The 17,970-nt window shown below is 42.6% G+C and overlaps 1 protein-coding gene across 3 annotated transcripts; it reads right to left on the bottom strand.

Annotated features, from left to right (window-relative positions):
- Positions 1 to 3,032: 3,032 nt before the first annotated feature.
- Positions 3,033 to 9,636, bottom strand: LOC123105904 (cycloartenol-C-24-methyltransferase 1). 3 transcript variants are annotated; one of them, XR_006451076.1, is made up of 14 exons: positions 9,433 to 9,636; positions 9,206 to 9,342; positions 7,801 to 7,867; positions 7,264 to 7,337; positions 7,035 to 7,119; positions 6,863 to 6,918; positions 6,069 to 6,123; positions 5,893 to 5,940; positions 5,447 to 5,530; positions 5,147 to 5,347; positions 4,855 to 4,980; positions 3,812 to 3,967; positions 3,567 to 3,635; positions 3,033 to 3,467 (listed from the first exon to the last, which is right to left on the bottom strand). XR_006451076.1 is itself a non-coding variant. In XM_044528082.1 (14 exons), exons 1-13 carry the CDS (start codon positions 9,628 to 9,630, stop codon positions 3,578 to 3,580), a joined length of 1,287 nt encoding a protein of 428 aa, XP_044384017.1. In that variant the 5' UTR covers positions 9,631 to 9,635; the 3' UTR covers positions 3,033 to 3,467; positions 3,567 to 3,577. The 3 variants fall into 3 exon arrangements, 2 of the variants coding, with proteins under 2 accessions (XP_044384017.1, XP_044384018.1); XM_044528082.1 differs by having other exon boundaries at positions 3,812 to 3,909; positions 9,433 to 9,635; XM_044528083.1 differs by having other exon boundaries at positions 3,033 to 3,471; positions 3,812 to 3,909; positions 9,433 to 9,635.
- Between the last annotated feature and the right edge of the window lie 8,334 nt (positions 9,637 to 17,970).

The raw sequence follows: 17,970 nt of genomic DNA on the forward strand, positions 1-17,970 counted from the left end.
CGTCATGCCATCTGTGCTTGAACATATGTTGAAGAAAGATCTGGAGTTTCTTTATTCTGCCATGTCGTCACCATTACCGAAGCCAAGATGTCGAATGATCAAAACCTAAATTGTTAGAACCCTAAACCTATAGTTACACACGTCCGCATGCGTGTGATCCGGCAACCCCCTCACCACCGTCGACCAAGAGGTCGTCGGCGAAGGGGAGCCGCTGGGCGGAAATCTTGTCACCCTTGCGGCGGCTAGATCCCTTGTAGGGGAAGAAAGAAAACCCTCCCCGCCCTCCCGTCCTTGGATGATTGAGAAGAGAGAAGAAATGAAGCGGACAATGATGCACATTAGAGGACAAGCAAAAGCGGGTAGCATGGGGCGGAGTAGAGTAGAGTAGAGTACATGATGAACAGGGCCCTGCAGGTATATGGTTCTGACAGGTTAGAGCAAGGCAGGAAGGAACAAAGGAGACGGAAAGGCTGCTGGCTGGCCGGTGCACAAGTGTGTGCTGTGCACCCACCCAGACGGAATGCAATGCCCATCAGTCCCAAAAAGGAAGAAAGAAAGAAAGAAAGAGAAGGCCCAGAGAGTTTAGGGCATTCATGTATGCACCACGCTCCAATGCCTGCCTGCCTGCCTGCTTGCTGCTCCAGTGCAGCAGCAGCAGCAGGAAGAATCCATCTGTCTATCCCTTCCCGTAGGCCTCCACAAACTAGGCCAAATCGATCTACCATCCTAGCACGGGCACAGGCAAAGCTTTGTGCCTGTGATGATCGAGGTTGCAAGTAGCGGCGGACGGAGGAGCCGAAAGGGCAATGCCGGGAGGGCGAGCAGGCTGTGATCTGCGCCGCGCTACGGGTGTCCCCGCTTTAGCGCTACACGCCGCGACCTGGCGATTCCGTCCGGCGCCCCGTGGGAATAATGGGTGCGGTTCCGGCCGTGCGCGCGCGCGTACGAGTACGACGGTGGGTGGGTGGGTGTCGTACCGCAGCCGCAGCCGGAGCGGGCGCCGGATCTGGGTTCCGATCCGGCCGACCATATTCCGATCGCGCGACGCGACGCCAGATTCACTGCAGGTGCAGGCTCATCACGAGCTTTGGAGCTCGGACGGGGAAGAGCGCGTTGCGTTGCGGACTACATGCTCCCGGCCGGGCCAGATCATGCCTTCTCCCCTATCGAGCAGTAGCTCGGTCTCTTTGTCTATGGGGATTATCTATCATTGCAACAACTTGACCCTAGGCCCTAGCCTTATCCTATCCATCTTTTTTTTTTGAAGGGTATCCTATCCATCTTTGAGACGTACGTACAGTGGTTTTTCTTTCTTTCTTTCTTTCTTTCTTTCTTGACGATTGTTACTACACCAAACACCCAACTCGGGGTTTTCATTTGGGACAGGACTGGCGCACAGATTCTAGGATTTGGTTCGTTGCGTTGCCGACTCCGCCGCCCCGCGCCGTTATATCCAGATTGTGCTGTCTATCTACATAAATAGCTACTATAGGGCCATCTTTTTTGTTACATTATACGATAGGACGATCCTTTTTTTTTTGCGGGGTTACCATAGGATGATCTGTTTTGATACTACTCCTATATAGGACAACAAACAGGAAGATTAGTGCTAGTTCTATTTGTTCACCGTTATCCTCTTTTTGTTTTCTTGAGAGAGAATGCTGGTGGTGTTTATTGATCACGAAACATCGTTACAGAGAGTTTTTCGGGATGTGCAACATGAAAAGTTACATTGCGATGCACCGAAAAAGAATCACCAGAAGAAACACACAATTGAACTTAAAAAAACATACAATTGCGCTAATACGTGAGCCGCGCCATTCAACAAAGGATTAACATGGCTAAAACTGCAAGGCTAGAAGTTGCCCGCCAACGGAGACTGAATCCTATGAATACGGCCATACAGCGCAAGATGAATTTGTGGAAAAGGATGAGCACCAACAAGAGGGTCCCACGATGACAATGACAAGACCTAGACTCAAAGACCATTTGCCAAAGACTCGAGTCATTCAGATCACCGTTGTTTCAAGATCTTGTTTTGGTTGATCTCATACTAACATTGTACTTGTCTGTATTCTCCGGTCATTAGTGTACATCAATAAATAGGACGTAGAGTTATTATTTCCCATCCGGGAACAATCAATACTATATTATAATTACTATATTATAATTGTATTTTTTAACACAGTACCGGGAATTTCGCATACTATATCATTCATGTGAAATTCTCGTTGCTAGATATATACGCACATACACTCATCTTTATAAACGCACACAGACACACCCTGTCTCTATGAGCACCTTCGAAAGACTGAGCCGACATATCATCTTGAGATTTTATAAAGCCACTGTAGGCGTCGCATCGCCGAAAATTAATCCAGTATAAAAGCGAGCACCAGGACTTGAACCAGGACTAGGGATACCACTGTCCACCTAAGAGCATCTACAGTTGGATTTGGCAAATCCGACCCCTCAAACGCCCGTAGACGCGCCCGGGCGTGTCCATGGATAGTGACCGGTCACGCCTCCGGAGACGTGGACCTAGATAAAACCATTACTATATTACAATTGTCTTCTACGTTATCCTTTCGGGCACCACCGTCCTCCTACTGCTCCTCACATAAGATCAGCAGCGAATCAATTATCGACACTAGACATGGTCACAAAGATCGGTTTTAGTCCACACGAGCCACAGAGACTCGAACAAAACCAGGCCTTCATAGCTGCTCAGATCAGATAGAAAATACGCACACCATCTCTTCTTTATCAAGAAGACGAGAATCCATCTCGAGACCATGCAAAAACTCAAATGGAACCATAAATCTATTGGACATTTTTACCTTGTTAAAACAAAAACACTGATACTTTATTATTTAACTTGCAAATTTTTCCTAAATCTGAACCATCAACTATCCGAGTACCAAAATTAGTTTGTGGCAAGAATTAGTATTAGTATAATATATAAAGGAAAATTGTCTTAAAGTTCAGTAGAGGCACAACGACAAATGGTAGTCATGTGATGTACAATAAAATTAAGGCAAACATACCCCTCAAATTATTATTTTCAAGGCAAACATACTTGAAAATTCCAGTACCGGGAACAATCATTCATGCGAAATTCTCGTTGCTAGGTTACAAAACTTCAGCACCACCGGATCCTACACAGTACACACACTTGTTCGGACAAGAAATCGGAACAGCCTTATGCAAACCTTGACGGGGAAGAAAACTGCATCTAGCTTATTTATGCCACTAATAGCTTAGCACAATGGTGTCAAACAGTCAGTTAATCGACGAGCATCAAAAGTTCACACGACAAAACAACAAAACAGAAGCTCAACATTAAATACAAAACAAACAGAAACGCAACACATTTCACTATGTCTTCTTCTACAGATAAGAACCGAGGATCGCATAGCCAAACTCCCCGGTCAAGCCCGCTTCTTCAAAATGCATCTTTGCATTGCCTGGCTTCAAAGATACACACGATAAGAACTTGCGAATACATGAACTGGGAAAATATCATGATGATTTAGAGGACTAGTCAAAATTAAAATTACCGGTACCTGAAAGTTGCTCATTCTGAAAGAGGCTTCCGAACCACAAAGAAGTACATCGGGGTGAAGATTTCCTTCCTGTAGATCTTGCTCATGTTACAACTCATTCATATACAGAGCATTAAACTGGAGGGAATAAAAGGACAGCACAGAGGGCGGTGAGGAGTGAGCTCCTGAAGTTGCACTACGACTGAAGCTCTCTGCAAATTATACTTTTCTCTTCCAGAAACGTGGTTCAGAGATGATAAACTTACTTGCCACCTTCGACAAGACCTTCCGCGGCCTTCTCTAAGAAACTAGAGACCCTCTGGCTGCCTTCCGGAGCCAGACCAACATATTCCAATACCTTGACCTGAACAACAATATCATAAGAGAATCTCAGCCAGACCAACATATTCCAATACCTTGACCTGAACAACAATATCATAAGAGAATCTCAATCTCATGTTTACGAATTTTCGCCAACCAAGCATCAAGGCATGGTGGAACCAGCTTTGGCTGTCATGGCATACTACGTTGGACAACATACAAGATGATCCGTAAAGCCTTAACTGTCTTATGGAGTAGTTACTACGAACTGAATTTGATTAAGTTCCCTAATCAAGCAACTCAGTGCATTACATGGACAGCAAATCACTTTAAGTATGTGTACAGTATAGGAATTTCCATAAACAATATTGCCATTTAAATATTGGGTAACATATCAATTTTATCGGGTATCAAAATCTTGATGTGTCAGATGCAAACAGTACCAATACAAATGACAAAGGCCAAGCAGCTGGACTATATATTTGTGTCCATGCCATATAGTTGTAGTTAAGAATCTAGCTTTGCTGTCACTACAAGAGGTGAAACTGAATGGTTTCCAATTTCTATGCAATTTGATACAAATTTACTGGGATGATACCTCTCATGATAAGAATTTAAAACCACATGACAGGATCCTAATCACAAGGAGGTCAATAGAACTGGTTAAATAGTTGTCAACCTATGGTCCATACAGTGCAAGAAAGTAGCACTGAGAGCAGATTTTGTGCAACTAGTTGTTCATATCTTGTCCTTTTTCTCTAGGTCACAAATAGTCATACTTTCGGATGAGATTTTGTAAATGCACAAAATATAGCATTATTTACATCCATGATTTATTTCATAATTTTGGAAACTTGGAAAATATGGGGAAAAAAGTGGAGAGGATATGGGGTGCATGGGCAACTAGTTGCACAAAATCTGCTCTCCGGATTTGACTTGATTGTGCGGAACACAATGATAGCAAAAATAAAAGAATTCATTGCCTTACCATATTGCGAGTAATTATTCGTCCCACGGTAGTCAACCGGAAACTACTCAAAGAAAACCGACTTGGGTCCAAGGGCAAGTACCAAGGCAATGGAGAATCTTCAGCAAGATCCTTGTCCCAAATAACCTTCATGAATACAACATCATATTCATTACAGATCGGATGAAACACCATGATATTGAGAAGAAAAGAAATACTTGCAGTATTTCCTATTGCAGGAGTGGGGATTTCCACCCAGGTAAATCCTAGAAGGACATGACTAAACGAAAAGAGAGAAAGTGCTATGTCTTACCTCAAACCCAGCATCTTTAACAGCTTGAAGACATTGCCGAGTACTTCTGATATCTGGCAGGCCATTCCCAAGCTCAATTTCATCCTTAATCCTCTTGTGGGTTGCATTGTTTGGATCATAGTGATCGGTAATGCACCACTCATATACAGCAAAACACTGCCCGGGTTTTAATACACGGTAGATCTCCTTGTAGCAGCCAACCTGTGCAACAAAAAGGTCAATTCACCTTTATAAGATAGGACATAATGCCTCAATGGCATAAACAGCATCGAAAGAATTATAGAGTGACAGAGGTCATACCGGATCAGGTGCGTGGCATGTTGCCTCAATGGCATAAACAGCATCGAAAGTGTTATCAGAGAATGGCATCTTCATGAAGTCTGCCTGTATTTCAGAATAATATGTGGGTAATATAAGTACTGTTATTTAAAATCTTTTCCATATCCAGGAACTACATACAAGCATTGATCTTATACATTTTTACACAACTAATACGTGTCTTCATCAAATAAAGATTACTTTATTAAGGAGGTTGATCACATGTTCTAAAAGTCTGACACCTATCCCACCTAGGGGCGACCAGGTGGCACACCATCACCCGCCTAGCATTTTTTTGTAACCGTGAGCAAAGCAAATACAAAGATTTTTTTTTGCCTACAAAAAGAGAGTGCGAGGAGCCGAGGACAATAACAGATAAAAAAAGCTAAACACAAAACAAAGTGATCTAGTGGGTAAGCCAACAATACCTTGACAAAATCACAAGTAGCGCCAAGTCCTACCGACCGATTAAGCGCCTGAAATACAAAGATCATTATTAACAGAAGAGTTATGTGATAAGTACACTTAATGGTGCACATTTAGCTGAAGTTATTAATCGCAGTCAACAGTAGAATCAACCAAAAAATAATGAGCATTGAACAACCTTTCCCCTAGTTATCTGGTAGTCGTTGTTGTTCAATCCAGTAACTGAGGTGGAGCTGCAGATAACGGTTGCCTGATCAGTTATTTCTGGCTGCAAGTATAATGTACTAAACTACTGATAATGAAAGATGACAAAGCCAATAATCCTTTTCTAACTTACAGATGCAGTTATACGTCTTCCTTAGGTTACAAACATAAGAGATAATAAGTATTAGTACTATTGGTGAAATGAAAATAAATATTGATGACTTCCTGGAAAGCGTTAAGTCAAACTTCTCTAACTTTAAATACAGTATTGATGTATAAATAACTGAGATTGGTGAAATGAAAATAATATCATTAGACTTTTCATCAAAATATTTCATAATTATGCAAGTTTTTTTATTACATTTTCATATAGAAAACAAAAGTCAAAGTTGCATCCTGGAGACCGTCACCATATCTAAAACATCACCGATTTTGGAATGGAGGAAGCAGTTAAACTGTTGAGTGGCTGATTACCATGATTTAACAACAAATAGATCAAGGCTGATACTAAAAATATTTTTGGTGCTATGCACACGATCATCTCAGTTTTCAACTTCTCCAAAGAAAAAGATCATGATAAATAAATTGAAAGGTAAATAATATCTAGATCTTCTCCCCAAAATCATGCCACCACTAGTTCAGAGTTCTAAGTAATAAAAACATGAATCACTTCAGATGCATTAATCGTGCATATGAGAATGTCTAAACCTGAACACATCACAATTCACATATATGAACAGAGGTGAAAGAGTGAAACAGGAATTAAACCTAAATCTCGCAATTTCTCTTAATGGCCCGCCTATTCCACAGCCGACATCCAAAACCTACAGCAAACATCAGGATATTGCATGTTCCATTATCATATTATGCTGCAGCAAGAGCAGCTTAAAAAGGGAAATCATTCTGCCATAGGTTATTCTATCTTCATAAGAAAACTGACCTTCATCCCTGGTTTCAACTCAAGCTGTAAAGCCAGAAAGTGCTCGTGCCTTTTGATGCTTTCCCTTAAAGATTCCCCATTCCACCTGAAATGCCAAGAGAGATGAGGAATTACAGTTAGCAATGTTCTTCTAAATCTTTTCATATAATTTTTTCTATAAAATCAAAATGATATAATTTTCATGAAAAATGAAAGATCAATTATGTATTCTTTCGATAAGAGTCCTCACCTGTGAGCAAAGTGGAAGGATTCACCCCAGCCATACTCATAGAAGCTAGTAGCAAGATCATAATATTTATTAACCTGGTAAACATCATAGTATTAGGTAGGTCCTGACATTCAAATCCTAGTTGGACATTATGCAGCACAGAAAATAGACGTGAGTATTCTAATGACATTGGATTATCAAAAAAGGACTGTAAATGGCAGAACCTAAACCTAAGAAGGTGCTTATGTATTTGTTACTTCAACCATCATCCGAAATTTCCTGCCTACTTAAGAAACGTTTTGGAGATTCTAAATCAGCTTTGAAAGAACACTGACCCTCTAATGACATTGGATTATCAGAGCTGCAGGCTAACAATTTGATTTATGTATGGTGAAGCTAATTACACTATAACAATCCATTCATGACAATAATCATCGTAGGCTAAAATAATAACTTGAGTAGGAAAGCATCAAATTTACAAAGCCATTCCTCCAAAAAAATAATATAAATAATAAACGTGGTGTTTGTTCATGTCCCATATAAGATAATAATTATTACCATATCGGTGTAGTTGGATTTCCTCGATTCCTCCTTCCCTCCGTAGTATCCATGATATTTCTCATACCTTGTGAAAAAAAGATTGTCCCCAAATTAAGAGTAGGATAGGGAAAAAATAACTGGAGTGAATGAACATAAACAGTACTGTATAGGGAATGAAGACGCCGGCTAACAAGATTACACTCGGCAGATCCTACAGTGCATGCAGAGGCAAAAACACAAACATTTTGATGCCCCTTAAAAGAGTGTGCACATGTGAAAGGACGAGTTTAACATTCAGGCCTTTAAAAAAACATGACATGGTTCACAGGTTCAGGCCTTAAGACTACCACAGTGGGAGTAACATAGGTGGTAACATCACACTTATCTAGGCAAAATAGATGATGTGGCATGTAATTAATGAAGAAAGAGAGGCATGTGGTAAAATAGCTAGTTACTGTAACATCACACATATCAAGAAAAGATGAGTCTATAACCCAATAAATGAAGCTATGCATGACACAACACATATGTTACTACCTACTGTGGAGAGAGGCATGTGGTAACATAGACTTTAAGTGCATGTTACTACTCTAAGTTACTCCCCACTGTGACTGACATGGTTCAGGCCTTCAAATAAAAATAAAATAAAACATGACATGGTTCCTAGGTAGTACAGTGGTAGGCACAGTTGGATGACTTGTAGTACTGTACTAGCACACCCAGGGGGCAGATAGCTACATCTTCCGATGTGCATTTAATCCACCAAAGACTTAAGCCAGGAATTCCAAGCCCATGAAGAAGCAGAGAATTATTATCCAACCCATGTATGGGTGCAGATTGCGAAAGGTAAATTAATGAGAGCCGCCCGCCAACTGGAAAAGGACGTGCCATGTGAGGGAGAAGAAAAACAGAGCACGGTTTTTCTCAGAGCAGAGCAGAGCAGAGAAGCTCCTGGTTGGTAATCCTACAATACAAACCAACCAAATTTGGAGCAAAATGTTTGTGGTTCATATGATTTGGGGCGCACAAATGGATGCTTAAAACTCCAGAGAGAGTGCCACAGCCCAGGCAGCACTGAACCTGAAGCAACGGTGGGCACTGGCCTGTGATGTGTGAGCTGGGCGGTGTTTAAGAGTAAAGGCGTGGAGCAGTTGGATCTAAGGTTTAGTCAGTATTCTGGAGTATGTACTAACTGTATCCCCAAATCCCCTTCTCCTGAAACCCAACCGTAATTCCCACTAAGTCCGTAGCACACAGGAAGCATGAAGAAGGTAGAAATCGCATCGGGTCAGCTGCTCCCGTGTCTTGTTTATTTATTTATTCCAAAAGGAAAAAAAAACATCATCGAGCGCCGCGGAATATTAAAAGAAGCAGCTTGCCGGAATGGATCACGCCAACGGCAAGGGGGGAGAGAGAGACGTACTCGTCGACCGCCGATTTGACTTGTTCCTTGTCGATCTTCCCGCCAAGGCCCGACGCGAGATCCAGGGCTCCAGACTTGGACATGGCGGCGGCGGCGTCGCCTGCGACAGGGAGGGCCGGGCGGCGGCGGCGCTGGGCCTGACCGAAACAAAACAGAGAAATTGCAAGGTTCAGACTCGCTGCTCCGGATCGAAATCGAACAGGGCGGGATCGAGCGAGGCCGCCGACCTTGGCGGCGGAGAAACGGGTCCGGGGCGGAGATCTCGAGGTGTCGGGAGGAGGAGGACGGAGCTTCGAGCGGTATGGAGGAGGAGGAGGATCTGCCGGAGGCTGACGAGGGTGGGAGTGAGCGAGCGATTTGGCTGGCAGCGGATTACAAGTAGGCGGCCGAGAAACAGGACAAGCAAATGCCAGCCGAGCCTCCATTTGGATTCAGGATTCCCAATTTATTACTCTCTGATGCACATGCGCCGTCACTTCCGGCAGCATTTCGAATCAACGGGTTGGATCGTTCGGAAATCAGATCGGCCGTGTCTCAATTGTCCACGTCGCAGATTAACGGTGCTGTAAAAAAATTCATAAAAATGATAGAAACCAGTATAAGTTTCGGATGCGAATATAGGGCGAACGTTCGCTCCCTGTTCCTGCATGACGAAACATACTGTCCCCGGTTTTCGGCGCTTAGTACTACATCGCCAACCTCCTTAGCCTAAACTTGGACCCCAGAAAACCGAAGGAATATCCCAAAGGAAACCATGATTTCGATTCTACGCCAAATCTGAAAATCTACAAATTGTGTTGTGCTCCCGCCTACTATGCATCAAGTGAAATGGGTCATCGTCAACCTGATCCCCTCCCTGCCACACGCTGCTGCTGCATCCCTCCTTGCCAACGTAAACGACCTCCTCGTTGCCGTTCCATTGCAAGGCCACACAATGCAGAACGTGGTGGTCGGCGTTCACGATGCAGCGTTGTTTCGCCCTCTATGTCATCCCATCGTAGCGCCATGCCCATCAATGAAGCGCAATGCATTGGTTGGATTTGGTCACTGGTGTGTCTTTTCTTGTTCATGTTCACCTTGCATCGTTTGTCATTGAAACACCTGTGGCAAGTGATACCAACCATTACCGCACCACTTTAATTTGTCGACTTCCATACCGAGTACTCAAGGAAAAAAACTTGATAACATTGCCTTTGCCGGGAGGAGTCTAGCCTAGTCGCCTTTGCCGAGTGTACCAGTGATAAGAACTTGGCAAACAGTTTATCGAGTGTATTTTCACCCATAGCCAATGATTTTATTGTACCTGTAGGTTTCGCGTACATGGGCTCGATTTCAACGCGTACCTAAGCTCCGACAAGCTCCCAGATAGATCAGATTGCCGGAATCGAGAATGATGATCGATACTAAAAAATGAATTATTTCTTTATTTGGGCCAACTAAGTTGCACCCTTGACCCATGTACTTCATATACCTTACTAAGGGAGCTCCCACTCACCCTCCGGCTAAACCAAAAAGATATCTCAGATATTTATATATTTAAATAAAACTTCAAAATTGTTCATGAATTAAAAAAATTCGTGATTCAAAAAAATGTTCATGTTTTTAGAAAAAATGCTAAAGAACTAAAAAAATCATGAATTCAAAAATGTTCTATATTGACGAAATGTTTGCCAATTTTGTAAATATTCATGATTTTGTAAAATATACACAATAAAAAAATTGCCCATGAACTCAAAAAAATTCCGTGAATTTTAAAATTGTTTGTGATTTCCAACATTTTCATGAAAATCTACAAAAATGTCGCCGATTCAAAAATTGTTCGTTAACTAGAAAAATGACCATGAATGTACAAATGTTCATGAATATAAAAATATATTCATGATTTTCAAAAAGATTACATGAATTCTTTTTTACAAATATTAGAAAAAGGATTCTAAACTTAAAAATATTATTGAATTTACAAATATTCATATTTAATAAATAAGTTTGTGAAATAAAAAATAACGAATTAAAAAGTGAAAAAAAAACAAATGAGAAAAAAGATAAGAAAAAGCAGAAAAACAAAAGACCCAAATAATAGAACCCTAGACCTCCCGCGGTGTTTGCTCATCGCTAGCCACATGAGCTGATGAGCTTCAATGTTGAACTATCAACACCGACAAATCTAAACATTTTGTAAAATCTCAAACATGATTATATTTTGAAAAAGTGGTATTTTTCAATGCAATCAATTAAAAAACAGGGACAAATTTTGAAGGAGCATTCGAACACTTTTCAAAAATGTGATTTTTTTCTGAATGAAATTTGAGGATGGGAACATTTTTAGAAATTTCCGAACAGTGTTTAAAAATATGATCCTTTTCTGAATTCATCAACAAGGTTTGAATACACAAACATTTTTCAAAATTTGTGAACTGTTTTTCAAAATTGATGAACATATTTTGAAATTAATGAACTGTTTTCCGTAATTGATAAATTTATTTTGAAATCCATGAATGTTTTTCAAATTTGTGAATTTTTTCTTTCAAAAAATGATGAACTATTTTGGAATATAGATGAAAAGTTTTGAAAAAGATGAAGTTTTTCCAAAATTTTGAACTTTTTTCAAGTTCGTGGGTTGTCCTATTTTAGTGAATTCTTTTTCAGGTTCTCCATTTTCTATTTTCAAATAATTTACTCTGGGTATATAATATATGCCATATGCCATAATAAAAGGGTCAAATAGTACTTATTCCTGGTAACAAACATCAAGGCCAAGTTAGTCTAGTCGTTAATGTGGGAGTATGTCTGCATCGTTGTGCTGAGTTTGATTCCTCATTCCGGCAGCATTACCAGTAACTTTTTCTCTTCACGTTTTCTTTTCAGCAAGTTGTTGGGCCGGCCCACTAGGCGGCGCATGGGAGTGCCAGGAGCACCGCTGGGGCAAACCCTAATCGGCGCCTTAAGCGCCCATTTAGGTGTTATTCACAAACAGCGCACACCCCTTTGCTTCCTTTCGATTCAGATGGGCTGGCCCATCTATGTTTTTTTGGCAAGAGCGTGAATCGAACCTGCAACCTCCTCCTTCGGCTTGAAGGCAAAGACCACCCCGACACCCAACCTCATGTGTCTACGTACATCTTTCACATCCTTTTTTTTTGCGGGGGAATCTTTCACATCCTTTTTACCCATCTACTTTCATTTTTCCTTTTTTCATCTACTTTCCTTTTTCCTTTTTTTCCCTTCTTCTTGGTTCAATGAACTTTTCACATTTTTCGTGAACTTTTTCGCAAACCAATGAACTTCTTTTTCAAAATGGAAGAAATTTTCTCAAATTTGATGAACTTTTTCCAAAATCAGTGAACTTTTTTCAAATTCGATGATTTTTTTAAATGAGTGAACATTTTTTCCCAAATCGATGAACTTGTTTTCAAAATGGATGAACTCTTTTTCAAAATCAAACTTTTTATCAAAATAGATGAACTCTTTTTTCAAATTCGATGATTTTTTTCATAATCAATGAACACTTTTCAAAATCGATGAACCTTTTTTTCCAAGTCGATGAACTCTTTCAAGATCGATGAACTGTTTTTCAAAACCGATGAACTATTTTTCAAAATCGATGAACCCTTTTCAAAATCGACGAACCCTTTTCCAAAACCGATGAACTTTTTTCAAAATCATGATCTTTTATTCAAAGTCGATTAACTTTTTTCAAAATCGATGAACTTTTTTTTGAAAATCGTGAACTTTTTTTTACAAAAGCGATGTTTTTTTTGAAACCAATGAACTTTTCTGTAATTCATGACATTTTTTCCCAAATGTTTTCAAATAATTTAAAAATCAAAGCGCTACAGTATGTTTACATGTGTATGAATAAATTGTGCGGCGATAAAGTACTTGAAACATTCTCCCATAATTTCGTCAGTAGTGCGGTGTAGTGTAGTTGGTTTGTCCGTGTCGTTAGCTACTGGACGGCGCGGGTTCAATCCTCTGGCGCAACCAATTTTAGGCTGTTCTTTGCTCGCAAACGAGCTCTATCCACTGACTTGACTTTAGAACGAGGGGGGCTGGTAGGCGTCAGTCTACTGATCAAAGGAATAGATCAGCCGGCTGGTCAGCCGTTGATTTCGGCAGCGTGATCCTGCCCATGTCCGCTTGATTCCCTAGACAACGTCAACACAATTACACAATACGCCATCATTCTAGCCTCTTGTACGTGCAACACAAATTCTTGCTTCCCATGTGGTATGCATAGCTCCGACGAGAATCATAGCTGGCCGCGACTTGTAGCCCTCCGTGCCACCCGCGGTGCTCACGTTTGAAGAGTTATGTCCCCGGTCATCTCACGGCAACATCGGCGAGCTCATGGCTACACCACCGGCAAGCTCTGGGATTGTTGCACTAGCAATGACTTGCTACAACCATCCCTTGAAGCATTGGTGATGCTCCGACGGCCTATAATCCCCCATTACAACGCTGTTGGTGTTGGAAATATGCCCTAGAGGCAATAATAAATTGGTTATTATTATATTTTCTTATTCATGATAATCGTTTATTATCCATGCTAGAATTGTATTGATAGGAAACTCAGATACATGTGTGGATACATAGACAACACCATGTCCCTAGTAAACCTCTAGTTGACTGGCTCGTTGATCAATAGATGGTTACAGTTTCCTGACCATGGACATTGGATGTCGTTGATAACGGGATCACATCATTAGGAGAATGATGTGATGGACAAGACCCAATCCTAAGCCTAGCACAAAGATCGTGTAGTTTGTATGCTAAAGCTTTTCTAATGTCAAGTATCATTTCCTTAGACCATGAGATTGTGTAACTCCCGGATACCGTAGGAATACTTTGGGTGTGCCAAACGTCACAACGTAACTGGGTGGCTATAAAGGTACACTACAGGTATCTCTGAAAGTGTCTGTTGGGTTGGCACGAATCGACACTGGGATTTGTCACTCCGTGTAAACGGAGAGGTATCTCTGGGCCCACTCGGTAGGACATCATCATAATGTGCACAATGTGACCAAAGAGTTGATCACGGGATGATGTGTTACGGAACGAGTAAAGAGACTTGCCGGTAACGAGATTGAATAAGGTATCGGGATACCGACGATCGAATCTCGGGCAAGTATCGTACCACTGGACAAAGGGAATTGTATACGGGATTGATTGAATCCTCGACATCGTGGTTCATCCGATGAGATCATCGTGGAACATGTGGGAGCCAACATGGGTATCCAGATCCCACTGTTGGTTATTGGCCGGAGAGTTATCTCGGCCATGTCTGCATGACTCCCGAACCCGTAGGGTCTACACACTTAAGGTTCGATGACGCTAGGGTTATAGGGAATAGATATATGTGGTTACCGAATGTTGTTCGGAGTCCCGGATGAGATCCCGGACGTCACGAGGAGTTCCGCAATGGTCCGGAGGTAAAGATTAATATATAGGAAGTATGGTTTTGGCCACCGGAAGTGTTCCGGGCATCACCGGTAGTGTACTGGGATCACCGGAGGGGTCCGGGGTCCACCAGGTGGGGCCACCAGCCCCGGAGGCCTACATGGGCCAATAGTGGGAAGGGACCAGCCCCTAAGTGGGCTGGGGCGCCTCCCCACCAAGGCCCATGCGCCTAAGGGGAAGAGGGGGCAAACCCTAAGGGCAGATGGGCCTTAAGGCCCATGCCTGGTGCGCCTCCCTCTCCCCCTCCACTTGGCCGCCACCCTAGATGGGATTGGGGCTGGCCGCCGCCCCTAGGGTGGACCCTAGGTGGGGCGCACCCCTCCCTCTCCCCTATATATATTTGAGGACTTGGGGCTGCCAACAGATGAGTTCCTCTCCTTCTTGGCGCAGCCCTACCCCTCTCCCTCCTCGTCTCTTGCGGTGCTTGGCGAAGCCCTGCTGGAGTACCACGCTCCTCCACCACCACCACGCCGTCGTGCTGCTGCTGGATGGAGTCTTCCCCAACCTCTCCTTCTCCCCTTGCTGGATCAAGGCGTAGGAGACGTCACCGGGCTGTACGTGTGTTGAACACGGAGGTGCCGTCCGTTCGGCACTAGGATCATCGGTGATTTGGATCACGACGAGTACGACTCCATAAACCCTGAACGCTTCCGCGTAGCGATCTACAAGGGTATGTAGATGCACTCTCCTTCCCTCGTTGGTAGACTTCTCCATAGATTGATCTTGGTGATGCGTAGAAAATTTTGAATTTCTGCTACGTTCCCAACAGTGGGATCAGAGCTAGGTCTATGCATAGTTTCTATGCACAAGTAGAACACAAAGTAGTTGTGGGCGTTGATTTTGTTCAATATGCTTACCGTTACTAGTCCAATCTTGATTCGGCGGCATTGTGGGATGAAGCGGCCCGGACCGACCTTACACGCACTCTTACGTGAGACTGGTTCCACTGACTGACATGCACTAGTTGCATAAGGTGGCTAGCGGGTATCTGTCTCTCCCACTTTAGTCGGATCGAATTCGAGGAAAAGGGTCCTTATGAAGGGTAAATAGCAATTGGCATATCACGTTGTGGTTTTTGCGTAGGTAAGAAACGTTCTTGCTAGAAATCCATAGCAGCCACGTAAAACATGCAAACAACAATTAGAGGACGTCTAACTTGTTTTTGCAGGGTATGCTATGTGATGTGATATGGCCAAGAAGAATGTGATGAATGATATGTGATGTATGAGATTGATCATGTTCTTGTAATAGGAATCACGACTTGCATGTCGATGAGTATGACAACCGGCGGGAGCCATAGGAGTTGTCTTTATTTATTGTATGACCTGTGTGTCTTTGAACAACGCCATGTAATTACTTTACTTTATTGCTAACAGGTAGCCATAGTAGTAGAAGTAATAAGTTGGCGAGACAACTTCATGGAGACACAATGATGGAGATCATGATGATGGAGATCATGGTGTCATGCCGGTGACGATGATGATCATGGAGCCCCGAAGATGGAGATCAAAAGGAGCAATATGATATTGGCCATATCATGTCACTATTTGATTGCATGTGATGTTTATCATGTTTATACATCTTATTTGCTTAGAACGACGGTAGCTTAAATAAGATGATCCCTCACTAAAATTTCAAGAGAAGTGTTCTCCCTAACTGTGCACCGTTGCGAAAGTTTGTCGTTTCGAAGCACCACGTGATGATCGAGTGTGATAGATTCTTACATTCGAATACAACGGGTGTTGACGAGCCTAGCATGTACAGACATGGCCTCGAAACACATGCGAAACACTTAGGTTAACTTGACGAGCCTAGCATGTACAGACATGGCCTCGGAACACGGAGGACCGAAAGGTCGAACATGAGTCGTATAGAAGATGCGATCAACATGAGATGTTCACCGATGATGACTAGTCCGTCTCACGTGATGATCGGACACGGCCTAGTTGATTCGGATCATGTATCACTTAGATGACTAGAGGGATGTCTATCTGAGTGGGAGTTCATAAGATGAACTTAATTATCCTGAACATAGTCAAAATATCTTCGCAAATTATGTCGTAGCTCGCGCTTCAGTTCTACTGTTTAGATATGTTCCTAGAGAAAAATTAGTTGAAAGTTGATAGTAGCATTTATGCAGACAGTAGAAGGCTTATGTCCTTAATGCACCACTCAGTGTGCTGAACCTCGAACGTCGTCTGTGGATGTTGTGAACATCTGACATACACGTTTTGATGACTACATGATAGTTCAGTGCGTAATGCTAAATGGTTTAGAATTGAGGCACCAAAGACGTTTTTGAAACATCGCAGAACATATGAGATGTTCCAAGGACTGAAATTGGGATTTCAGGCTCGTGCCCACGTCAAGAGGTATAAGATCTCCGACGATTTTCTTAGCCTGCATAATAAGGGAGAAAAGCTCAATCTTGAGCTTGTGCTCAGATTCTCTGAGTACAACAATCGCTTGAATCGAGTGGGAGTTGATCTTCCAGATGAAATAGTGATGGTTCTCCAAAGTCACTGCCACCAAGCTACTAGAGCTTCGTGATGAACTATAACATATCAGGGATAGATATGATCCTTGAGCTATTCGCGACACAGCGAAAAGTAGAAATCAAAAGGGAGCATCAATCGTTGATGGTTAGTAAAACCACTAGTTTCAAGAAGGGCAAGGGCAAGAAAGGGATACTTCATGGAACAACAAATCAGTTGCTGTTCTAGTGAAGAAACCCAAAGTTGAACCCAAGCCCGAGACTAAGTGCTTCTGTAATAAGGGGAATAGTCACTGAAGCAGAACCACCCTAGATACTTGGTAGATGAGAAGGCTGGCAAGATCGACAGAAGTATATTGGATATGCATTATAATGTGTACTTTACTAGTACTCCTAGTTGTTGGGGAACGTCGCAGAAAATAAAAAAATTTCTACGGTTTCACCAAGATCCATCTAGGAGTTCATCTAGCAACGAGTGATTAGATGCATCTACGTACCTCGTAGATCGCGAGCAGAAGCGTTCAAAGAACGGGGATGATGGAGTCGTACTCGACGTGATTCGAATCACCAAAGATCCTAGCACCGAACGGACAGCACCTCCGCGTTCAACACACGTACGGAACAGCCACGTCTCCTCCTTCTTGATCCAGCAAGGGGAGAGGAGAGGTTGAGGGAGATGGCTCCAGCAGCAGCACGACGGCGTGGTGGTGATGGAGCTGCAGTACTCCGGCAGGGCTTCGCCAAGCACTATGGAGGAGGAGGGGGTGTTGGAGAGGGAGAGGGAGGCACCAAAGGAAAAGGTAAGAAGTCCTCC

This window comes from Triticum aestivum, chromosome 5A (assembly GCF_018294505.1).
Source record: "Triticum aestivum cultivar Chinese Spring chromosome 5A, IWGSC CS RefSeq v2.1, whole genome shotgun sequence".
Classification (NCBI taxonomy): domain Eukaryota; kingdom Viridiplantae; phylum Streptophyta; class Magnoliopsida; order Poales; family Poaceae; genus Triticum; species Triticum aestivum.

Coding starts and splice junctions, on each gene's coding strand:
- LOC123105904 (XM_044528082.1), bottom strand. CDS start 9,630: ATGGAGGCTCGGCTGGCATTTGCTTGTCCTGTTTCTCGGCCGCCTACT. Junction 5,941..6,068: donor ACCAGATAACTAGGGGAAAG/GTTGTTCAATGC, acceptor TTTGTATTTCAG/GCGCTTAATCGGTCGGTAGG. Junction 5,348..5,446: donor CATGCCACGCACCTGATCCG/GTATGACCTCTG, acceptor TTTGTTGCACAG/GTTGGCTGCTACAAGGAGAT.